The sequence below is a fragment of the Papilio xuthus genome, unplaced genomic scaffold, assembly GCF_000836235.2.
Source record: "Papilio xuthus unplaced genomic scaffold, Pxut_1.1 DF827461.1, whole genome shotgun sequence".
NCBI classification, from domain to species: Eukaryota; Metazoa; Arthropoda; class Insecta; order Lepidoptera; family Papilionidae; genus Papilio; species Papilio xuthus.
The window spans coordinates 1,306,526-1,331,762 of NW_013531188.1; the positions used below are offsets into that span (position 1 = coordinate 1,306,526).

Genomic DNA, 25,237 nt, shown 5'->3' on the forward strand with positions numbered 1-25,237 from the left:
TGTTACATGCGAAAACAAGTTTTTATTACATTCTCTCTTTGCTATATTCTTCAGTAAAAAATAAAAAAAGAGCTTGAGTTTGTAAGTTGGTGCCTGTTTCTGATCCTAAGTTTTATAGTCAACTTTGTAGTCGAATGGTCTATATAAAGTTTATTGTAACAAGAAGATCAATGTTGCAATGTTAAACATGGATAATTTTAGTGTTATTGTATATTTTTTATATGAATAATAAGAAAATGAAAACAATTTTATTTACTAACTTGAATTTGGTTATTTCATGCTCCCTTTCTTAAAATCCCTTCCTTTAAATGTGTAAAAAATGGCCTTAATCGGCGCTGGTCGTTCATAAAAATGGAAGAGTAATGAAGCACAGTTTGCGTTAAATATGAAATTGGAAAAAGCTTTCACTTTTCATTTTTTCCCGTATGGCAATTTTGGCAAGGAGAATTTTCATTCGCATAATAATTAATTTTCTTTCACTATTTCTAAACTGTAACGCCAAATGTCAATTTGATTAAGACGCTTACTTTGACGTAAAGTTTGTTGACGTCTTTAATTCTTGTAGACTTTGTTTTTGAATCTTAATTTTTATTCTAACAAAGTTGAATTAAATGCCTTAAAAGGTTTCTATGATGTCTCAACCAAATTTGCTAGATATTGTGCCGGAAGAGTTATTCCAAACACATTCTATTACGGAAATAGACCATGTACAGAAGAAGTTGCAATATGAAATCGAGCGAAAAAGAGAAGAATTAAGGGCGATGGTAGGGTAAGTTATTAAGATATTTAATTTACTCCATAGTTTTCTTCATATAAATTAAAATGTTACTAAGACAACCGATTTATTATTGTTTTAATAATTTCACGATTGCACCAAGAATAAGACTTCCCAATAGACACAATTTCTTTCATTTAATTTCTACCGTAAAAAGTACAAAGTCGTCTCAAAAAAATATACTTAGTATAATATGTCCACTGATTGTTCATTATATGTCATCACATATACATAAACATTCCTCTTTTCGTTTTCCAGAGAAAGATATCGAGATTTAATACAAGCTGCGGACATAATAGAAGAAATGAAGTTGACAACAAGTAGCACTTTAGATCATATAAATCAGATGATGGTAGCATGCAAAAATCTGCATGATACACATTTAGTTGGCTTCAAAGTACAAGAACAACCTCAAAAACCAAGGTACAGCTAACATCTTTCTTTACACCCCCTTTTGTCAGGTTATGTTTAGTGATTGTTCAGATCTCCTCAGATCTGAAAAAGAACTTCTCAGATCCTAATATTTCTTGTAACTATTCTGATTAAGTCAGGGCAATAATTGATTGGCCGCGGATGAGAGTGAAAGCATGCTTGTGGTCCCGTCCTGATGCATTGGAGGAACAGAGAGGTTTAGTGGGTATGCCTCCGCTATAGAGGAGAATCCCACATAACTATTGCGTCCTCCCCGGGGCGCAGAGTATGCATAAAGCATTCCTCTCTGGAAAAAAAGGGCAATAATTGATTGGTGGATTTCAAACCCAAAATTTGATAATTGTATTCTAAATCATATGGCTGTTAATTCTTCAGAGGTATTTTATCTTTTAAATTAGGAATGTGAACATCAAGATAATCTATTCCACTTTTATTCTAGTTTTCAATTAAATTCAAACCCCGCACAAGTTATAGCCATTCAAGTGAAATTGTTAATGGAAATACCTGAAAAGATATGGAAGTGTATAGAGAAAGATGATTTTGTAAAGGCTTCACAATTATTTATTTTGGCGCGACATATCAACACGGGTAATATTCTCCATATTTTCATTCTAAAAAGTTCAATATTTAAATGATAGCCTTAACAAGAGTATCGGTAGCTTAGGAGTTAAGCACTTGTAATCTGCACGACCTGGGTTCATATCCCGCTATTTAGTAATGTGTTTTTTGATTTACATATGTACATTCAATATTCTTACTTACACATATCTGACAAGAAATTCAATGATGTGAAGTCAACCCGCACTGGACCAGCATGGTTAACTATGGCCCAGTCAACCCTAACTTAAAGAAGGCTCCGAGTTCCTCAGTGAGGATATAATTAATCCACTACAGAACAAATAAGCATTGTTAAAATTGTTTATAACAAGAATAAGGATTGAAATAAATTATTTTATTTAAGTTTTTTGAATTCACAGGGTTGCAGCTTCAAATTGGAGGTAGAAACGCCAAGCCCGGAATGCAATCGTTGCAGAGAATTGTGCAGCAACAATGGATATCAATCTCTAACTTCAGTCAAACAATTATCAATGAGTGCAGGAAGAAATTGCAGGATGTTGAGATTACTGTTTCGGTAAATATACATAGGTTATTTCTAAAACAGCTATTGTATAGCTCTTTTCAAATATCTTGACTGCTCAAGTTCATCTATGCGCTATGCAGTGCCTTCCCCCTGTATCTCTTTACACTTAAAATTGTTTTCTGCACAGCAACTTGTGCAATATTCCGAGCTGACAAGATGTTTGTGAACAAGTTTTTAGAAAGTTGAAACCCTTATTCTAACAAATAACCCATACAATGCCGCTACTTTTTTTGCATAAGTGATCTTGCCATGTATAGCGTTGAATGTGTTAATTCCTCTTACAGGTGGCCAGTTCTTGTCTAGTAAGTCTTTACCTCCTGGACTCTCAGACTATGGTGGAACTTCTGAATACACTTATTGGCTTACATAGTGATAGCAGTTTGCGGTCTACCCTACAGTTTGATCTGACTCATATTTTAGAAGGAGATGTCAAGGCACAGATAAAAAAGAAAATTGTAAACGGAGTGAAAATTGTGTTGAAAACTGTTGTTTTAGTGTATGCTTGTTTTGTAGGTTAGTATTTTAAGTTAAAATATTATGTATTAAGTGACATTTCTTTGAAATTATTATACATATTAAATGAGAAATGCATAAACAAGGAACTTCTATAAACGAGAGTCATTGTCCGGTCCCCACGGATGACCTTCATAAGCGAGAAACTCTGGTTAGAAACCTCTATAAGCGAGAAATATATCGCCGTCCCTTGGACTCTCGCATATCTAGTTTTTTCTGTATATTTTGAGAAGAATGCCTAATAAATATATAATACTTATTTTATTTTAGATAATGATGGTGGAGCAGTATTGGATATGTTAAAGGATTTATATAAAAGAGATTCTAAACCTCTACTAGATTTGATAGAATTCAGTGACACAGCATCATTGAACTTATTGCCTTCCGTTATATCAAATTACAAGTAAGAAATATCATTTAATATTCTCTTTTCTTATTTACTACATACAATTTATATATAATAAGTTGTTTTTAACAGTGGTAGAGCCCGCTTTAACATCTTCGCACGAGCTGGCCCGGTGAAATACCACAACCACACAGAAGACAGGCGTCAATTCCGCGTACAGTCTGATGAGTGTGCGTCTCTTTCCCTTCACATCCTTTTTCTTATAAGGAAAGGATGGGAAGTGGAAGTGGACTTTCCGGATGAGAGGATGCATGGGAAGGGAATATATATTATTTCTGTACATCCTCTCCTCCGTCTATTAAAGGTGGGCAACGCATATGCAATTGCGTAAGTCTATGGGCAACGGTCACTTTGCTATTTCAGCAATTTTACGTGGCCGCTCGCTCGTTTGCCACCTTATGATATAAAAAAAAACATATCTATAATAATGTAGACTATAATTACTTTACAAAAAATATATATTTTTAGTAAAAAAAAAATAGTTTGAAGTAAATAATGCAAAATATAATTTATTATATATCAATAAGATTCAAATTCAATTGTAAATAAAATATCAAAAAAGTTAATCGACATCACAGGGGACCGAAGAGCTGGCAGCTACCTCGGACAAAGAATTAGTATAGCTATTCAAAGGGGCAACGCTGCCAGTATCTTCGGAACTTTGCCTAAAGAGACTCCTTTTAATAATATATTTTAGTTCATTATTCATTTTTAATATTTTATTTAATATCATAGAATTAATTACTAATTGCAGGTTATCAACCCAGAAAGAAGTGAGAGCCGTTGATAAAGTCGATATATCAAAATCAGTGCAAAAATGGAGTGTTTGGGTGAAGACTTATATAGAAAGTAATGTGCAGGCTTTACTGCAGAATGTTACAAGGGTAAAAGTCTTACATGAGATACGGGAAGAGGCATTTAAAATAGGTAATTTTTGTAATCATAAACTAGCTTTTGCCTGCGACTCCGTTTGCACAGAATAAAAAATAATAAGTAGCTGTGGGAGGTCTTCACTGCTGTCGATAGTTGCGGGAAGAATAACACTCGGAGTCCAGATTTGTAATGATTTATTTTCTAATTTCTTAACTATTTATACAAATTATGTGCTACGTGCTTACTGGCTAAAATATGTACACCAATTAAAAATTAAGTTTTTCGACCAATCCGGAAGAGACACTAATTAATAGCTAATTACAATGAGAGTGAGTGAGAGGTGATTTTCTCTGTCACACATTCTTGCGCGTTCCGCAGAGATGGCGATATGCTGCTTATGACCTCCAATATAGCCTATGTGTTCTTAAAGACTATGTTCTTTATCTATGTCATAGTTTCGCTGTTAGGAAAATACCTTATAGCATCAATCCATCCATACATTTAAACATGATTTTTGACAAGAAAATCTCTGTATAAAATATATCGTCAACCTTGTCGCTTATCTTTGATAAAACAGAGATAACCATATATTTTAAACGGGGATTTTGGTGTCAGAAACCCACGTTAAGACATCTATCCACAAATCTAAACATTCTCATTTAAAATAGTTTATGCAAATAATATTCTGTCCACAGAAACACCATCAAACTGGAGCGCAGTTTGTACAGCTCTAGATATACCGGAAGTCCATGTTTGGTGTCATTACTTCCAGCCATTGTTGACCTCTCGTGTCAAAATTATCATAGACAACAGATGGATCAAAGTATACGATGGTTTTAAAACTCAGATGTTAGTTGATTTAACTAAAGTCAGTTCGGACAGTGAATTGGAAAAGGAATCTGATATAAATTGGTTTGTATGGAAGGATCTTATCGGTGAAACTGTTATTGAATCAAGGAATGACGTCATTACAGTTATGAATTCACTTATGAAAGGTAAGTTTCTAAGACAATTCTTTATAAATGGATAGGTTATGGAACGAGGTATTTTGTGCCTATTTGATTTTCATCACCTTACCGTTAACGGTTGTTAGTGATGAGGATTCTAATATATAATAGAGATAGAATTAACTGTCAACATTAGACGCGTTTAAATCAGAATGACGCAAAAGCTGTTTTCAAGGATTTACCTATCCAGTGACTAACTGTTACATTTAGTAAGGATGTCTTTTAGTTCAGATTTAGTCTAAAAATCAAACAACTAGACGGATAAATTAACTACAATCCAACTTGCCTCTCCTCTCTATAAGCTAAAGTCATTGTCCGGTCTTGACGGACGACCTCCATAAGCGAGAAACTCGGGTTAGTAAAACCTCTATAAGCGAGAAAAATTGCGGTACCTTAAACTCTCGCTTGTGCAGGGTCGTCTGTAATTTAATCTGACTTATTAACATATTAGTCTATTGATATGCTTAAGTTTTTAAAAATTTGGAAAACTGTATAAAAGCCGTGTTTAAAATGTTTTTAATGCAAAGTTGTCTATTTTCCTTTACTATTCTCATATAGGTATGTCAAGACAAGATCGTGGTTTCACTCCAAACATAGAGAAACTCTGTCAAGGTTTAGATGAAGAACTACAGAAGCTTCTAGAAGATTTAAAAGTGTATTTGTACCCGGAGAAGAGAAGTAGAAGTAACAAGCTATTGTTTTATGAAGAAGAAGATGATAAACAACAGATATACAGTGATAGAGAGGATATTCAAAATTATTTGAGAAATGTCTCCGATAGTAATATACAAAGGTAAAGTTTTCAACATTATTTTATGTTTTATTAAAATAAAATTGTCATAATTTAAAGATTTTAGTACGTTAACTAGAACAGTAAAATAATTTTTACCCAAAATTATGCCAAATTTTTTAGATGTATTTTTTTCAATAAAAAATGTGGACGATAGATTTGGGATTCGATAAATTACGCGATGGCTTACGGCTTTATATCGAACCCATGAGACCGCGATATTTTTCTCCCTTTTAAAGTTTTCTCGCTTATAGAGGTCGTCCGTCGGACGATGGCTCTCGCTTATTCAGTTCTCGCTTATCTAAGTGCAATGTTACAGCATGTAGCATGTTACACTATATTACTTTACATTTTTAGTATGTTACAATACATAAAGGCGTGCTTCGAAGAGCCGACTTTACAATCAACAGAACTACAGCGTAAGACCACTGCGGTTTACACGGCTCGATTCATACAAGCGATAGTGTACCTTATGCCTAATCTACGTAAGTGCTATATTCCCGAAGACCAGCTTACTGACGATATGACTATCGAAGAAAACGCAATAAAGAGTTGGAACGATATTTGTGGCGTATTAAAGGAGAATTGCCAATATTGTTGGGGCAAATGGTTGGACATTGTTATGGAGAAGGCGACAGATTTGATCAAATGTTTGCCACAAGAGTTCACTTTGGAGGCAAATGTTGATTACTTGATGATGGTAAGAAAAAAAAATTAAAGCTAAAACTAATTTTTTTATTCTTTTACTAGCTGTCGCCCGCGTCTCCGTTCGCGTGGAATTAAAAAAAACATAACTAATAGTCTATGCTTCCAGGTTATATGTATGCCAAATTTCATCAAGATCCGTTCAGCCGTTCTGTAGATACCTTCCGACAATCATCCATCCATCAATCTAAACATTCGAATTTATAATATTAGTAAGATTGTTATGTTTTGCATATTAATATTTCTTTTGGAGAGATCTGAAGCGAGAAACCTCTATAAGCGAGAAAAATATCTCTTAGACTCTCGCTTATCCAGTTTCGACTGTATTATGATTTTCCACGTATTTTTTTTTTAGCAATGGGACGTAATACAGATACAAGAAAAGGACGACGAAGGGAATTCAATAGAGTCGATTATAAAAGTCCCCGCGGGACCTTCTCTTAAATTACAAGAGTTTTTGTACTCTATTAGTCGTATATTAGACGAAGTTGTCCCACATACGTTACCTCACGAAGTTCACACAGCATTCGTTGAGAAAGTTACATCTATCCTTCTCGCACATTACAATACAGTCATAAGAGAGAAAGAGAGCGATATAAATCAACGATGCGCGCTTCAATTGTTGATGGATGTGAGACATTTGACGCTGCTTATGGTTCCAAGAGAGAACAAGAAATGTATGGAGTTTTCGCAGGATATTTGCGAATTTTTAAGGCAGAAGATTGATCCGTTTGACTATGACGTGTTTTATCCATACATTCAGACTAACTTGAAGCGATCGGTGCAAAGAGTACAGGTAAACATAAGTGAATAACTAACTGACATAAAAAAATCTAATTTTCATTTTTTACTAGTTGTAAAGAGATTCCATCCACGCGGAATTAAAAAAAAAAACTTAAAAAGCCTATGTGTTCTTCCAGACTATGTTGTAAATCTATACCAAATTTCTGGAGATATCTTCTTACAAACGTCCATCCATACATCCAAACATTCGCATTTATAATATTAGTAAGATAACTTCCCTTTAAGTTGTCCACGGAAGAAACGTTGATGAGAAATAAAGTTTATTTTTGTCAAAATCATGGTTTATTTGCGCGATTCGGTCGGAGGAGGCCAAAGTTCGCATATTTCAAGTAACAAGGGTTAATTGTATGAAATGTGCACCTGCAGACATTGCTGGGCAGCGTAGTGCTGCACCACGGTCAGCTGAGCGGCATCCTGGGCAGCCGGGCCCTCGTGTCTGGGGGCTCGGGGGACAAGGCCGCGCATCTGCTGGCTGCAGCAGACGCGCACTGGTTCACACTGCTACCAGTGGCTACACCCACACCGCACAAGAAACAAGATAAAGTGGTAAGTGATACGCTGTTAGTGGAAATCTACTTATTTTGAAGAAAAAAAAACTTTTTAACCTACAGGCATCTGTACATAATAATAAAATTGGAGTATCTGTAAGTTATGTCGTAAAAAATATGTTTCGTGAACACATTATGTACCGAAAAATCAATATTTAAAATTTTTGTCCGTCTGTATGACTCGCAAGGCCATGTTTGTGCCGGCTAATCTCCGGAACGACTGGACCGATTTTGATGAGACTTTGACTGGAAAGTACCTGATTCACGCGGGAATGTTATAGGCTTCTTTTTTAATTCTACTTGCTAGAGTTTTATTTAAAACAAAAAAATCCTCTGTCATCGTTAGTATTTACCAATTATCATCAAAATTAGTCCAGGACTGTAAATAAACAACAAACAATAAGATACAAAACAAGGCTTTTCATATAGACTCGCGAATTACTTATGTTACTTTATAATGAACGAGCGTCGGTAGCTCAGGGGTCAAGCACTTGACTTGCAATCTGCAGGTCCTGGGTTCGAATACCGCCATGTACCAATTTTCGATTTTTGATTTACATATGTACATTTATCCTATGTTCTTACGATGAAAGAAAATATCGTGATGTTGCACATATCTGAGAAGAAATTCAAAGATATGTGTGACGTCAACCCGCATTTGGCCAGCGTGGTTGACTATGGCTTAATCACCCCTAACTTAGGGTAGGCTCCGAGCCCCTCGGTGGGGACGTATAGTGAGCTGATAATGACTTTATAATAAAAGTATTTAATGTACATTTTAACAGAGTCGATATATCTCCATCTCAACAATTGGTATGGAATATTTATATATTTTTATAATCTTAGTTTATTAACCAACCGTGTTCGCTCGTCCTTATAAAATCTATTTTACATTTTGTTTCCTAATGAATAATGTTTTTTTTAATTTGTGACACCATAATATTGTGTCGCGTGCCATTGGTTTGCATCCTCTGTTCTAACATTTTAATAAAATAATAATAGTGTGATTTAACTGTGATTATAAATCTTAATAATATTATAAATGCAAATGTTTGGATGGATGGATGTTTGTTAGAAGATATCTCCAGAAAGACTGCATGGATTCCGCTGAAATTTATCATAGATGTAGTACATAACCTGGAAGAACACATAGGCTACTAATAAAGTTTTTTTTAGTCGTGCGGGCGAAACCGCATGCGACTACTAGTTTTACATAAATATTTTTAACGCTTATGTATTAATAAATTTATCTATTACAACATTATAAAGATTAATTTATTTATCTATTTCCATATCCGTTTATAATTTCACTATCTTTCTTATCTTTTTAATGTATCTTTGGATTTATCTTTTCATCAGGTAAAAAAGAAAGCAGTGGCTGCAGCAAGTCCTAACAAGAATAAAGCAGATATATCCGACCTGATGACCAGTTCTCTGCCAATCAACTTTGCGAACGCCAGATCTGGTGCAGCATCATTCTTTACATCAATGACTTCTGATTGGTTCAGTGGTTCTTAACTTTATTATTGTATGTTTAAATTATTTTATTAATTCTATTATAATTGTTAAATAATAAAATTATATCTTAATTATGTTGTATTCCATTTTTACATACAGTACAGTCAGCTGCATTAATATGTATACAGTTATATAGATTCACATACTTGTACACGCTTTTAGTTTTTAAAAATATTTATGCATGTATCTGTCATTATGCTTTCTTCTATATATATCTGCTATTGGCGAAAAAGTGCTTATGCATTTTCGAAACTGAAGGCGTATACACTCTTCTGATGTTTTGTAAATCTTACTAATATTATAAATGCGAATGTTTAGATGAATGGATGTTTGTTTGAAGGTATCTTCAGAGCGGGTGAAATTTGGCATAGACGTAGAACATAGTCAGGAAGAACACGTAGGATACTAATTAATTTTATTTCAATTCCGCGCGGACGGAGACGCAATCAACTGCTAGTGTTCACATTTTCACAGCTGACTGTACAAAAAAAATTCCTCTTCCACATTCTATTCTCATCCTTTGTATACATACAACATATTTATAAGTTTTATTAAGGTAAGTTGTATTAAGCAGTCACATTGAATTAAAAATCTATATTAATAAAAATCTTATAAAGTAGAAATAATACAAATTAAATTAAACTTAATTATTTGAAATCAAGCGTCATCTTTCTTAATTTCTGACACTTTTCTTCCTAACAGTCCAAAGTTGTCATATCCATCACGAACTCCGTCAAAATATCCATTGGTCTGGTAGGGACGGTCGAAACCGGGTCTGTACTGGTTGTAACCGGGTCTGTAACCCTGGTAACCGGACTGATAATTGTAACCGGGTCTTCCGTCGTAACCTGGTCTGTTGTAAGGACGATTACCTAAAATAGTAAAATAATCTTACTAATATTTTAAATGCTAAAGTTTTGATGGATAGATTGTGACGATGGACCTCTAGAACGGCCCGACGGATCTTTTTGAAATTTGGCATAAATGTAGAACATAGTCTGGAAGATAATAGTAAAAGACACAGTTAAAGTTAAGAAGAGAAGGGCATAAAGTTATATTTTTGTATAAAATCTTTACTTATAATGATTAGGCATTTGACAAAGCCCTAGTAAAATACAAACTTAAAAGAACTATGGACGAATTGCCAACAATACGTAACCACTAGATATAAATAAATGATACCTAATCTAATTTCTATCGACTTCATAACAACTTGTTATAAATTAAGTAAGTTAGTTAACTAAACGTGTTACGTTCACATAGCTTGTCAAAAATATATAGCACGAAACCATTTTCTTGAAAAACAACCAAACTCCTTTTACTACAGGGTGATGTAAAAAAGAAGGCGATTGAAGCGCCCTCTTGATAAGGTTTAAATCAGTTCCCAAACTTATTTAGTCTACTGCCCACTTTGAAAATAAATATTTTTTTAGCGCCCCCATATTTTCACATATTTAAAACCGCTATAACTTCAAATTAAATCAATCAACTATTGTGACCTATATATGTATATTAACGGAAAATTCTAAACGAAACTTTTACTATAACCCGCAACTTGAGACCTGCAGCGCCCACAAGGGGGCGTTAACGCCCACTTTGGGAAAGACTGGTTTAAATCCTAGTTAAGCTATACATGTATTTTAATGATTAATAGCATGTTACAGTGCAATAAGCTGAGAATGGTAATGTACTTTGTGAACTTACTATTACTAGTGTCACTGAATAGGCTTTTGAGAAGGAGAAGAAATAAGTACACACCTCCGTAAGGTCCGCCGGAATAGCCTGGGTATCCGCCGTAACCGCCTAATAATAATTAACCCATATAAATATTAATAATCGCAGTTTAAAAATAAGGCAGTCTTTAACCGTGGGTTTCTGATATCAAAATCTCTGTATAAAACATTTCGTCATAACTCTTTGACATCACAGAGATAACAATATGTTTTAAACGGGTATTTTGGATTTAAAAACCCACTGTAAATGAAATATAGACATTTTGAACTACATGACATTTTACTACGTAATTTCTCATGCTTTACTGTATCTAGTTTCTAATCAATAATTCAAAGAATAATAACATATTATGTCGCTTAAATAAAAATGATTGAATAAGAATGTCTCGAACGCGTTATTCATATTTTTTGGCGTATGAAGTACTCGTTTTTATAATTATAAAATTAAAACCGGTTGCAAACATTAATCTAAATTAGATAATGATCAAAGTTTAAGTAGTCTAATCTGACAATTAAAAATGAGTTTTTTTTTAGGTGAACACTTCACGTGCAGGATGTAGTAATATAAAACCTGATACTTCCATAATATTGAAAAAATATTACAAAGTTTTTAACTAACTTAAATAGATTTCGATAGAGTTACGTTCACTTTGTTTAACGAAATATTTTATTGCTATTTTGTACCAAAAGTGTATATTTGTGAATACTTAATATAACAACCAATAAATAAATATTATTATAAATTACCAGGATAGCTACCGGGATATCCTTGTCCAGGGTATCCTATCCCGGAGCCGCCGAACCCTGAGTTGTATCCATCATATCCACCGCCATACCCTCCGTACCCACTGTTGTATCCATTGTAGCCTCCGTTATAACCTGAGTAATTTGGGTATGGTCTTAGTAGACCGTATCCTCCACCGCTTCGTCCTTGACTGCTATAATCATTCGTTGAGCCTGTAATACTTACGGCTAGTACGCATGGTAATAGAAGTAAATGCTGAAAACAAATTACACATGTCAAGGCCGCTATAGACGTTCAGTTTTAACTGAACAGTCCGACTGAACATCTGTGTTACCGTACTCTTACTGTACAGTTAAATGACAGTTGAAATAATGCCTACACTCGCACATTTTTATCTGTACATTTCGTTTGTTCAGTGAACACTGAACGTGGGTAGCGGGCTTTAAAGTGTTATATAAAATATAAATTAATTTACAACCGAACCAAAACCAATTTTATTTTATATTTTTATTTGTGTCGTTTATTTTCTATTTAAATTAATTTCAAATTAAAACGATTTTTAATATAAAGGAAGTTCTCTCTGTTAACGCGTATTAGGTATTTTTTATCCGACTTAATTTATGAACATCCTCAGTATGGATATGATATAAAAATAAGAACAACAGGCAAATTTAATAGAGGTCGGCATCAACAAAGATAAAATCGAAACCCAAAAGCAGGGATTATTACGTAAACATATGTTGGGGGAAGTGGGTCATGGTAAGGCAGAGCTGGCATGACGTCATATAGTACCTTTTTTAATAATTTATTAGCGAATATTTAAGGTTATGAGTGTCATCATCTACAGATAATCGAAATGTCTTAGCTTTCCCATAAATAAAAAAAAAATGATACATAAAAAAAACACGATGATTGTTCTAAAATGTGTGGGTCTAAATGCTCAAGCCTCGAGTCTTAGGTTTGAAACCGTAATTTTAGTTTAGTTAATTCTATTCCATTGCTATAAAGCGTTAATTATGAATATTTATTTTATATAAATTATGCAAATTATATAAATTAATAAACACTTTCGCAACAAAAATAAACAAAATTTTCAATAAATTTTTAACACAAATTATTTATTAACGTCAATTTAAAATCTTAAAATAACTCACCAAAGGATTCATTATTATAAATTACGAATATAATTATGAAATAATAATAAAATTATTAAATCTTTATTTCACTTGTATCACTATAGGGTCACGCAAATGAATGGGTCAGCCGAAGCAAGTCATGTTGCCTTTATACATAGTTTGACGGACGGGCATTACGCGAACGCTCTCTGACGCATAATTACACTCTCAACGTAATTTTATTTTTTTTTCTATATGTTTATAAAAACCAGGATTTGGGAAATTGTAAAAGGACAACAACAATTTCATGTGTCTTTTTAGTTTAATGTTTTTGCGAAAGCCAAGGGAGTGAAGTTTGTATATACATATATACATTTATTTATTTAACAACTTTATGCAACTTTAAGAAGTCGCCCGCGAGTTATTAGCAGACTAAGTTTTCTTCCAGACTTTATTTCACATTTATGGCAATTTCAGCGAGATCCATGCAGCCGTTCTGGAGATACCTTCAAACAAAAATGCATCTTTTACTTTTAAAAAGAAAATTGTCCGTGAAATTGTGTTGTTTTAGTGAACTTAGAAAAAATAGTACTTCTTTGGGTGCATAAACATAATTAACTTTCCCTTGAATTGTAAACAACGCTAGAAAACAACATCATGTGATTATCCGATAAAATAAGGGTTAAGAAGACCCTGACTGTAGATTATTTTAATTATTAATTTATGTGTTTTGTTGGATTTTATGGCATAAATCCTTGTAGGCTTCATTTACGTCAAATGTTAGTAAAACAGAAACATTTGAAATGGATACGCATTGCAAGAAAACCTTGAGTCGATATGTTTTTGGGATTTCCCATCTTTACACCATTAAGGCATTTGTAAAAGGCCGTTCAGTTACAAATGTTGAAACTAAGGACAACTCTGCGTCATAGACAGATAAAACTAATTATTTATGTATTTAAACATTACAGTATCTTAACTTTTTGCTTAACTTTGATCTAGCACCCTGATCGAAAAGACTAGTCAGAATTATGTTTAACTACTAGATGTTGCACGCGACTTCGTCGTCACCGAATTAAAACAAAAAAACTTTATCAGTTGCCTATGTGTTCTTCCAGACTTTGTTCTACATCTATGTCAAATTTAATTGAGATCCGTTGTTCCGTTCTGTATATATCTGCCAACATCCATTCACCCAAACATTCGTATTTACAATATACATGTCCTACTCCTACTATATTCTCTCACTTGTAGAGGTTTCTCGCCTATCCAGGTTCGACTGTATTTAATCAGAAGAGTCGTACTGCAGAGTTCGACTGTAATACATATTGTCGTCTCTTTCCTTCTCTTCGACAAAACAAAGAAAAACAAAAACTATACGTGTCACTGCAGTTCAGTTCGCGGTAAGGTCAGCATTGTTAGAAATAGACAGAATAACATATTCAATTAGACGGGCCACATATAACAATAACTATAACAGTTATATAAAGTACATCATATTATATGATAAGTATCTCATAATGCAATACATAAATATATCTTTACGGAAGGGAACAATAACAGTGGGGATGACAATAAAATTTTGTGCCCCAATATGGGTCGACGCCGCGCCGTATATGTGGACACAAGGATTGAATAAATAACTGTTTATTAACTATTGTTTATTTATAATATGACTATTGGTAATATATTTAATATTTACATTTAATCTCCTAACTTAAAAAGATTTTTTTTATATTACAAGGTGCCATACAAGCGAGAGGCTACCTGAAATCGCTGAAATAACGAAGTGACCGTTGCCCATAGACATACTTTTTTTATCGACGAAGAGAGGATGCACGGAAAGAAAATATTTTCCCTTCCCATGCATCCTCTCATCCGGAAAGTCTACTTCTACTTCCTATTCTTTCCTGATAAGAAAAAGGGTGGGAAGGGAAAGAGGACTACATTAGGCCTCCGGGACGCACACTCATCAGACGAAACGCGGAATTGCTTCCACTTGACGCCTGTCTTCTGTGTGGTCGTGGTATTTCACCGGGCGAGCGGGGCCAATTCTTGCGAAGATGTTAAAGCGGGCTCTACCACTGTAATTTTTTTCCAGCTTTTGACTATTTTTAATACTAAGTATTGTCCGTGCGGTAACAGTTTTAGCTCTACTGGCGCCCTTGCAGAGATTTTGCATCTTTCTTTTTTATCATGACCCTTTATTGACTACAAGATCTCACAGGGATTGACATTTGCGGACTTGTGGTGCCCCTTTCAGCCCAGCGCCAAGTGGTCGCCTCACTTTCCACGGCCTTGACGTCGGCCCTGCTGCCGCGACTTCATACTATTAGTAACAACTAAGGTCTTTATTAAGGATTGAATACAATTTTTGATTCTGCTTACCCGTTTATCTATAAATAGATTGAAGAATAACCTTCCGTGTTTCCACGTAATGGGTACGTGATTTTATTAAATATCTAATAAATTGGTCTGCTATATTGGAATACTCCAAGGAGTCTACTCATGCGACCGACCCCGAACACCCACATTAGGCCTAAATAAAACGTTGAAAGGACGCTATTAAAATGGAAACTACTTGATTTCTGTGTATTAAAACATATACGTACTCTTTTATTATCTAAGTGACCTGGATAGAGCACGTTTGTATGTATGAATAGTAGTCGAAGCTTGAGTTGGCACGTATGATTCAAGAGTACTCTTGTTACCGATGTGCCAAAATAAATGCCAGGTACTGGCATGTACGTTATATTAACTTGCTGAAGTCAAAACAACTAAACAATAAATTATGAGATTTTATTAGATTAGTATTGTACAATTTCTTATGATCTTTCGTTTGTTAATTAGCAATTTCTTGTCATTCATTGTACTTGTTTTTTACTATCGATTGCACTGGACATAAATACGTCATGTTTGCCTAATATTTTTTTCAACATTACAAATAGACAGTGCAATTTTATTTATTTTGTTTTAATATGTATCCATATATGAAAAAAGCATACAGGCAATATGTTAATTGTTTCCCGTATTAGAATATATGATTCAATTAATTAATTTGGCTCCTTATGAGTAATACGTTGTTAACTGATGTCAGAAGGTCGGTGTGGCCATAAAACTGCTCAACGAGCTGTGTGACGTACTGGCAACACAATGGAACACAGATTTTTTGAACTTCCTGTATATGTAGCAAATTGATCAAAACAAAAGGTGTTTTGAAATTCCAAGGTTGTTGGTTATTACGATTATTACGATATCTTTAAAAACTGTATCGACTGAATTGAAGTTGGCGAATATTAGTATTAGATATACAGTCAAGGACGTATATATCCTACCCATTTGCACAGATATAGTTTGCAGGTAATTATACAAATAATAAAATACCTGCTAAATTATAGCTGTTATGATGACAGTTTGTTGTACGATATTCGATCCTAAGTGGGTAGGGAATTTAATTCTCTGACTGCGATGTGTCATACAGATATGTCATTGTTAGTCAGACCTCCTGTAGCTTCTGATTGAACAATGAGGTGTCATTTACTTATCCCATGTCAAAGGTAAGGTTACGATTTCAATTACGAAAACAATATTGTTAATTTAAACCTTACTAATAAATTATAAAATTGCAAATGTTTCGATGCGAAAGTTTTCATGGATGGATTTTCTTTGGAAGGTTTCGCCAGAACGGCTGCATAGGTCTCGCTGAAATTTGGCATAGATGTAGAACATAGCCTGGTTGAACATAAAGGCTACGTCGAGTGGAGGGCGACAGCTAATTTTCGTGGTAGTTTTTGAACACAATTTAATAAACAAATATTAAACTTCTTCCGATCAAAAGAAGAAGAATAATTTTTTAACTTATTAATATGAGACTTTTCTGTAAATATTTTCTTTTTCTTACATGTGAGTTAAATAAAAAGTGTGGTTCGAATCATAAAAAAGTTTACGATTGTTTTCCATCGATATTTATGACCTTTTAACTTTCACCAGGTTACCTTCGTGCCGTAAATAAACAATTCCCTGGAGCGCACTGACTTCTTCGTAGGTAGATATACGAGGGGTCTAACAACATGGGGTTTGGAATTGACCTTGAGTTAACTTGAACTAATAAGTCCGAGATTACAAAACTCTATCACCAATAAACCTGTAGGTAATTTTACTTCTTATCTTAGTAATATTATAATATAAATGCGAATGTTTTGATGTATGGATGGATTGATGTTTGTTAGAAGGTATCTCCAGAATCGCTTAACGGATATTGGTGAAATTTGCTATAGATGTAGAGCATCTGGAAGAGCACATAGGTTACTAATTTTTTGCTTAATTCCCCGCGGACGGAGTCGACTGTTCTAAAAACTGAAATTAGAAAGTTCAGATAGACAGATGTTTATTATTAGTTAAAAAAACAATAATAGGGAATAGGGGATGAAAGTTAGTGTGGTATGTATATGAAAGTTTTAGGTGAATGTTTTGTAAAATAGCCTAAATAATTAAATATGCAGACGACAGTTTTTTACGTGAACAAAGTCGCGGGCATAGCTAGTTCTTTACCCATAGTCCCTTTTACGTTACGATTGTCCCTTATTCCCTATTGCCAGGATGATTGTTGAACTAAAATTATTTATACTATCACACGACTCAGATTTTACCCTTCCTTATCTTAATTGTAGGCCGTGAGGTTTTAATATAGAATAATGTGCCATTTGCGACGTAACTACATTTTAGTATTACGTTAGTTGTTTTAGGAACACTTAAGAAAGTCGATCAGAATATAATTATCGTTAAATTCAAAAATTATTGTTGACGAACATAAATTGATTAGAAATAAAACGAATATAAAAGCTACTTTTTCATAATACTCTTCTATAACCACGCAACTGTACAATTATTTTCCGACCCCCTAGTGATTCACGATCAGTGGGGGTTTCGATCTAGGGGTTAAAAATACTATGATATATCCTAGAGTGGATGTAGAGTTTAATTATTACTTAATATCTGTCGCCCAACTCCTAGTGTGGAATTAAAAGAAAAATACATAGCCTATGTGTTCTTCCAGGCTATGTTCTACATCTGGACTAAATTTCATCAACATCCGTTGAGCCATTCCGGAGATACACACATAAACTTCCGCATATATAATACTAAGTTAGATTTTAGTATTCGCGTTATTTTTATCAGGCAATATTAAGGAACGCTTAACGAATAGAACGTTATTTTTGAATACATTAATTGTCCGGATGAAATAGCTAATGATGCTTTTTTTTTAATATCACAAGGTGGCAAACGAGCGAACGGCCACCTGAAATCGCTAGAATAGCGAAGTGACCGTTGCCCATAGACATACGCAATTGCATATGCGTTGCCTACCTTTAATCGACGGAGGAGAGGATGCACAGAAAGAAAATATTTTCCCTTTCCATGCATCCTCTCATCCGGAAAGTCCGCTTTCACTTCCCATCCTTTCCTTATAAGAAATATGACAGGAAGGGAAAGAGGACTAATTTTGGCCTCCGGGACGCACACTCATTAGACGAAACGCGGAATTGCTTCCACTTGACGCCTGTCTTCTGTGTGGTCGTGGTATTTCACCGGGCGAGCCGGGCCGATTCGTGCTTAGATGTTAAAGCGGGCTCTACCACTGTGAAAACTTTGAGACTTCATTTGCAGACGTAAAATTCGAACTGAGCTACAATCGTTTTATTTTATTACTTTTTAAAAGACTTCAACTTTTATTACTGTGGCTTTGTAGATTTAGAACTTTAAGCACAAAAATAGACTATTGTTTATCTTTCAAAACTTTTAAAAATAAATGTGATTTAATCGACGAAGGATGCGTCTTCTCTTCTGTCAAATTAACCTTTTCTCACTCTTTTCCATAGCGGATCGGAAGGGAAAGGAGACTAAAATTAGGTCTCCGACACGCTTACTCAGACTAAACGCAGAATTGCTACCACTTCACCGTTATTTTCTGTGTGATCGTGGTATTTGACTTGGAGCCGGCCAATTCGTGCGTCAGATGTTGCTGCCGTCTACCACTGTTAAGGTAATAAGAAAATATTGTAGGGAAATTAAATATTTAAATTAGTCTAATTAACAATTAAGCTCCATAGTAATACGATTTAAAATCCATAATTAATTTATTCAATGATATTTTTAAAGCACTTGAAAAAACATCGAAGTCAAAGACATAACTAAATAATTAAAAAGTTAGGGAAGTTTAACTCTAAAGAAAAATTTTAATGTTGTGATTTCTTTACTTCGTAAGTGTTCTTTAAGAATTGCTAATGATCTTTCAAACTTTGAAGTCTATTAAAATATTACAGGAACGTTGTCTTATTTACTACCCGCCAGATTGAAGAGGAGAATAGTGTTTAGAGCCTGACTGACAGGAGAATATTTTTACGAGCATATGGGTTGGCATGTTTGTAACATTCCATTGTGGCTGTAGGACTGAATCATAACAGTGGTAGACGCCAGTAAAAACAATGTCTGTTGCAGGAATGGGCCGGTTAAACCATGAATGGCCACATAGAAGACAAGTTTCAAGTGGAAGCAATATCGCGTTGCGTCTTGCACTCTCTCTTCGTTACGGAGGCCTAATTTTATCTATCTTCTTCTTATAGATATTAATAAACTAGATTGTGTATTTTAGTTTAATTGTCACCTCTTATATGTAGGTCACCGGTGTAGCTATGACCTTGAAAAACTTTTATAATATGGTACACGACACATTTATATTTTGAAAGCGCAAACAATGCTCGTTCCTGCTTATAGCTAACAAAGCGCTTTAAGTGGTCGCGGTAAGGACCGTTGAAGTGTTTTAATGGTGAGACATTAATTATTTTTTTTTCTTTGCCTTCAAGACCAATTATCCTGCAGAATACTTCCTTTGAACATTTTTAATTTGTCTGTAATAATAAAAATTCGCTTTGTGACCACATAAGTACTTTTAAAATACGTTATTATAAAGGATGGCGGCGATGCAGCAAAATGAAACACAGTATTTTCAATATGGGTGCGCACTGTACGTTCGACGGACGACATTCGACTGCCCAGAGCCGACCACCCTCCAAATTCACTTTATTTTTAATATTCAAAAACTACCAACTATATTTACATCTACCTTGGTATAAGTTAGTAGTTTACAGATAACAAATAGTAGTTATTGAAATGATGTAGAATATAACATAATAAACATTAATACAAAGAAAATAAACAAAATACAGTGCTACAATTTAGTTCAGTTAAATTACAAAATATTTTGAGAAGGCTTTTAAATTCTATCGTCAACACCGCCCCCTAGTGCTGACTCCTCAGCACTCCATACCTATACATCAAGCAATGCTACTCTAGTAACTGGACGCTTTAACACGCCCGTGCGCGTTCGCACATCAACGCAACGCACTCTGCCGTCCTCGCCGGCATGGGCCGCACTCACTACGCCATGCCTCCACGACCCGCGTTCTAATTGAGGATCGACTATCAATACATAATCACCTACTGATAATGCTTTTGCCTCGCTATTCCATTTTTGCCTAGGTAATAATGTTGGGAGATATTCTTTTAACCAACGACTCCAAAACATATCTGTAAGTCTCTGTGCTACTCGCCAACGCTTGCCTAAATTACAAAGGTCACCGTTATCGTACTTACCGTAAGGAGTTCCACTCGACGATGTACCTATTAGAAAATGGTTAGGAGTTAAAGCTTCTGGGTAATTAGGATCTGTGGAAACATGAGTTATGGGTCGGCTATTGATTAAAGCTTCCACTTCGCACATCAGAGTAGGCAAAGTGTCGAAATGGGGTGCTCGTTCCTTAAGTACAACCTTCAATGCCGTTTTGACAGAGCGAACCAATCGCTCCCACGCGCCACCCATTTCCGGAGCACCTGGAGGAATAAAACGCCATTCTATACCTCTTACCAAACCGTCGTCCTGAAGACGATCAAAATTCAGCTCCTGGAGACTGCGCTTAAGCTCGGCATCTGCACCTCTAAAGTTCGTTCCATTATCAGAGTACAAGATCTCAGGGGTACCTCTACGTGCAATCATCCGCCGTAGGGCCATTATGGTCGCATCGGTTGACAAGCTATCGGATAATTCTATGTGCACGGCTCTGATAGTTAGACAAGTAAATAAGACACCATACTGTTTAACTCGTTTTCTACCTGAGGTGATCTCCATCGGTCCGAAAAAGCCAACGCCCGCTGAGGAAAATGGACGCCTGTGGTGCTGGAGACGTACCTGTGGTAGGTCTGCCATGCGCTGCGCATGTGGCGCTGCTCGTCTGTGCCGGCAGAACAGACAACGTGCCGCGACTCCGCGGACTGTGGGGCGTAGCCTTATTACCCAATACTTCTGGCGGATTTCGTTAACCACCATCTCGTTCGCCCCATGCAGGGCTCGTCGATGATAATCCTCGACGATCAGTTGGGTAATCTTGTGACGACCATCAACTATGACTGGTCTACATGCGTTGTAACTTACCCCGTCTGCCTTGTCAACTCGACCTCCTACACGTAAAATGTGCCGTTCATCCAAATACGGAGTTAATTTAAGTAAGCGACTATTCTTAGATACACTTTTCTTTTGCTTGAAAGAATCAATTTCCAAAGAAAAGCTATCTGACTGGATTTTTTTTAATAATAGTTCTTCTGCCCTTGACATAAGATCTACATTAAAAGTTACCTTTCTTCTGCGGCATCTATCTACAAACATAAGTACTCGGGCTGTCGAGCGGAGCAATCGTTTCCAGGATGAGAACCTTTCTTCATCTGGTAAACACGAAGCGAGGTTAGTTGGAGCGCTAGCACTGATAGTGTTAACACTACGTTGCTCGCAAGCTACCTCGTCGGATATTTCTTCTGAGCTGCATAGGTCTGCGGGCCAACTCACCTCGGGAAGTCGGAGGTATGCTGGTCCCTGGAACCACTGGTTGTCAATAGTGAGCGGTGGCGCGTCCTCACGCGTGGCAACGTCTGCTACGTTCAAACCTGTTGGTACGTACCTCCACTCAATGACTCGTGTCAGCTCGTCTATCTCGCCCAACCTGTGGGCAACGTACGGTTTGAACGTACGTGGATCGCTTCTGATCCATTGCAGGACAGTTTTAGAATCTGTCCAAAAATACCGTCTAGTCGGTGTGATTTCGGTGTGCTCCGTCCGGACCGTGCTCGCCAAACGTGCAGCTAGCAGTGCTGCTTGGAGTTCCAACCGGGGTACGGACACCGGTCGTAACGGGCTCACTCGACTTTTGCTAGTAACAAAACAAACAGACACCTTACCATCCGTGCGAATAAATCGCCAATAAACAACAGCTGCATATGCCTTCAATGAGGCATCGCAAAATATATGCATCTCGGTGTTGATTATTCGATCAGGATCACCTGATTCTGTTTGGGGATAACAATCAGACCACGTACCTGTGTTGTTGTACCAACGCGGGATACGAAGTTGTGCTAATAATTTTAAATCGTTAAGCCATTTTAAAAAACATTCATAATCTTTTATGTGGATAGGGCAATTCCAGCCTACTCCACTCCTATGTACATTTTGTAAAATTATTTTACCCTTTATTGTTATAGGCGTTATAAATCCTTGCATGTCATATACAGACATAATTAAACTTAACATCTTAGCTTTAGTTGGTGGTTCACTACCATTAAGTACATTATCCGATAAGCGGTTAAATGAAATATTAAATAAAAATGTGTCATCTGAGGGATGCCACATCAATCCTAATGTGCGCTCGACTACATCTGTGGCGCCGTCTTTAAGTTGAATCGCACTGTTAGCTAATGCCTCATTGGGTAAACAATCTATTACCTGTTTACTGTTGCTCGTCCAACTGCGAATGTTGAAGCCGGCGTGTCCGTGAATTTCAGTAATATCTTTTATTAATTCAATTGCCTCACCTATAGAAGTCGTTGAATGTAAACAATGAAAGACATGTTGATTATCAGGACTAATCTTTATCCGTAAAAACATATCCTTTATGTCGCCGATGATAACCACTGGATGTGTGCGGAACCGCAACATTATTCCAAACAAAGAATTATATAAGTCGGGACCTGTTAACAAAAAATCATTAAGACATAAACCACTGACCTTAGCTGCTGCGTCGAACACTAATCGCAACTTCCCAGGCTTATTAGGATTCTGTACACCAAAGTGTGGTAAATACCAGACATTACCAGATGACTGCTCGCTGCCTTTAATTTCCCTCGCATAACCTTCGTCGAACAATTTTTTAATCTCTCTGCTGTACCTGTTAGCATAATCCCTATTGTTGTTAAACTTTTTGTTTAATAAAATCATTCGAGACAAAGCATTATCGTAGGAATCAGGCAAAATAAATTCGTCACTCTTAAATGGTAAACAAACTTCGTATTGTTCATTTACTTTACGAAAAGATTTATCTAAAATATCAACCGCACGAATGTGATCTTTATTCTCACGGCGTAACGGCGATATTCCAATCGAATCTATAGCGAAAGATTTTGTTATTAAATCGTTAAGCACCTCGCCGTCGGAGTGAGCGAGATAGAAGATACTACGAGAGGCGGGAGTGTGAGTGCGACCGCTGTAGCCGTGAATAGACCAACCTAACTTGCATCGAGTTGCATAAGGTTCATTTTTGCTGCCACATATTATTTGTAATGGTGCAATAACATGATAATTATCTTCGCCTATTAACAATTTCGGAATTACATTTTCTTTACAGACATAGTCCTTTATACTTGTTAAATGTTTACAATTAATGTTATTTATAACAGACAAATTTTGCATAGGTAAATTAAGCTTTGAAACTTTACGAAATTGAATTTTACAATTATAAAAATGATTACTATCTGTACTGCTAATGTCTACCGTAACCTTAGGCGTGTCCGCTTGATACACTTCTATACCGAATGCGTCGACGAATCTTACCGCACTAGATTCGCTAGCCACTAGGCCTAACTGGTCGGCTAGGTTCGCGTCTATCACTGACACCGAGGCGCCATCGTCCAGTAAGGCATGCGTTATAAGTTCGACACCGGACGGACCGCGTAATTTTACTCTCACCACTTTTAACAACACTTCGTCGCGCGCTGCTCTGGATCCCGCAGCTAGGTGGGCCACCGTGTCCACCGCGGCGGACGACGGCGACTGCGCCGGCGGGAACTCCGGCGGAGCGGGCGGTGCGCGCTGACTAGGCGGCGCGGGCGAAGGCGGGCGAGCGGCGGCTCGCGCGTCGGCCGGCGCGTGCACAGCTGGTTTATTAAAATGTAATAAGCGATGGTGTGGAAGTCCGCAGTTATCGACGTCGCATGGCGGTGCATTGCATTGCAAGGCGGCGCTGTGCCGTCGTTGTAAACAAACGAAGCAAAGTCTTTGCGATTTTATAAAGTTCCATCTGTCTCGCCGTAATGCACGCCGAAATATTCGACAATCCGTTAATTTATGTACGGATTTATTACAAAATTTGCATATCTCATTAGCGTTATAGTCTGTAGTACTCAAGTTAAATACATTGTGTCTTTTTCGTGTCTTGGTATCTATCTGTTGACTGTTATAATTATCTAATGGAATAGTTCCAACGCTTAGTAATATCTGCGATTCTTGTTTTAGAAATTCAGCTAATAAAGTAAGCTTAGGTAAATTATCTAAGCGTTTGCTGTAAGCGTAGTCTGTCCATTTACTAAGCAAAGTGCTGGGCAATTTTAATATAACTGCATTTATTAATTCTGGACTTCTTAAATATTCTTCTTTATTCAATGCATTTAATGTAGCAACAGAATTAATTATTTTAGTTGAAAATTCTATTAAGTTGCTTTGATAAAATAAGGGTAATGGTGGTAGCTTCTTTAGCCGTGTTGTGATTGTGTGTACAATAAAATCAGAGCGTCCAAACCTCAGTTCCAGCGTGTCCATCACCTGCGAGGGCACCGTGTTGCCGATGAGCAGGTCTGCTACCGCCTCCCTGGCTGCGCCGCGAAGCGATCTTCTCAGCCGCCACAGGTTTTCACTGTTACTGAACTTACATATTTTTGTGGACTCCTCGTAAGCGTTTTTGAAGTGAAGCCACTCAATATAGTCACCGTGGAATTCGGGAAGATCTCGTGGTGTGGCGAGGCGACTCAGGAGCCTGT

The 25,237-nt window shown here is 36.1% G+C and overlaps 2 protein-coding genes and 1 long non-coding RNA gene across 9 annotated transcripts; 2 read left to right on the forward strand and 1 right to left on the reverse strand.

The window, feature by feature from the left end:
- Positions 1–535: 535 nt before the first annotated feature.
- On the forward strand, positions 536–9,583 carry Cog1 (conserved oligomeric Golgi complex subunit 1). Of its 2 annotated transcripts, XM_013314560.1 has the most exons (14): positions 536–769; positions 1,034–1,198; positions 1,647–1,795; positions 2,185–2,339; positions 2,633–2,861; positions 3,132–3,264; positions 4,022–4,194; positions 4,836–5,135; positions 5,706–5,940; positions 6,295–6,637; positions 6,998–7,438; positions 7,813–7,992; positions 8,780–8,807; positions 9,354–9,476. In XM_013314560.1, the coding sequence occupies exons 1-14, from the start codon at positions 630–632 to the stop codon at positions 9,386–9,388; spliced, it is 2,706 nt and encodes a 901-aa protein (XP_013170014.1). In that variant the 5' UTR covers positions 536–629; the 3' UTR covers positions 9,389–9,476. The 2 variants fall into 2 exon arrangements, with proteins under 2 accessions (XP_013170014.1, XP_013170013.1); XM_013314559.1 differs by lacking the exon at positions 8,780–8,807 and having other exon boundaries at positions 9,354–9,583.
- Positions 9,584–10,138: 555 nt separating this feature from the next.
- On the reverse strand, positions 10,139–13,231 carry LOC106119351 (pupal cuticle protein Edg-91). 6 transcript variants are annotated; one of them, XM_013314271.1, is made up of 4 exons: positions 13,145–13,231; positions 12,005–12,245; positions 11,217–11,315; positions 10,139–10,384 (listed from the first exon to the last, which is right to left on the reverse strand). In XM_013314271.1, the coding sequence occupies exons 1-4, from the start codon at positions 13,154–13,156 to the stop codon at positions 10,170–10,172; spliced, it is 567 nt and encodes a 188-aa protein (XP_013169725.1). In that variant the 5' UTR covers positions 13,157–13,231; the 3' UTR covers positions 10,139–10,169. The 6 variants fall into 6 exon arrangements, with proteins under 6 accessions (XP_013169725.1, XP_013169727.1, XP_013169723.1 ...); XM_013314273.1 differs by having other exon boundaries at positions 10,140–10,384; positions 11,271–11,315; XM_013314269.1 differs by having other exon boundaries at positions 10,140–10,384; positions 11,993–12,245.
- Positions 13,232–17,099: 3,868 nt separating this feature from the next.
- On the forward strand, positions 17,100–19,646 carry LOC106119379 (uncharacterized). Its single transcript, XR_001227961.1, has 3 exons — positions 17,100–17,255; positions 18,985–19,148; positions 19,604–19,646. It is a non-coding gene; the product is annotated as an uncharacterized LOC106119379 (long non-coding RNA).
- Positions 19,647–25,237: the final 5,591 nt, after the last annotated feature.

Bases quoted from the DNA above. Each gene is read 5' to 3' on its own strand.
- Cog1 (XM_013314559.1), top strand. From the start codon at position 630: ATGATGTCTCAACCAAATTTGCTAGATATTGTGCCGGAAGAGTTATTC. The intron at 770-1,033 runs GTAAGTTATTAA...TTCGTTTTCCAG, and splicing joins GAATTAAGGGCGATGGTAGG to AGAAAGATATCGAGATTTAA. The intron at 4,195-4,835 runs GTAATTTTTGTA...TTCTGTCCACAG, and splicing joins GGAAGAGGCATTTAAAATAG to AAACACCATCAAACTGGAGC.
- LOC106119351 (XM_013314269.1), bottom strand. The intron at 11,316-11,992 runs GTAATTTATAAT...AATTATTATTAG, and splicing joins ATATCCCGGTAGCTATCCTG to GCGGTTACGGCGGATACCCA. The intron at 10,385-11,216 runs GTAAGTTCACAA...TTACTATTTTAG, and splicing joins ATTCAGTGACACTAGTAATA to GTAATCGTCCTTACAACAGA.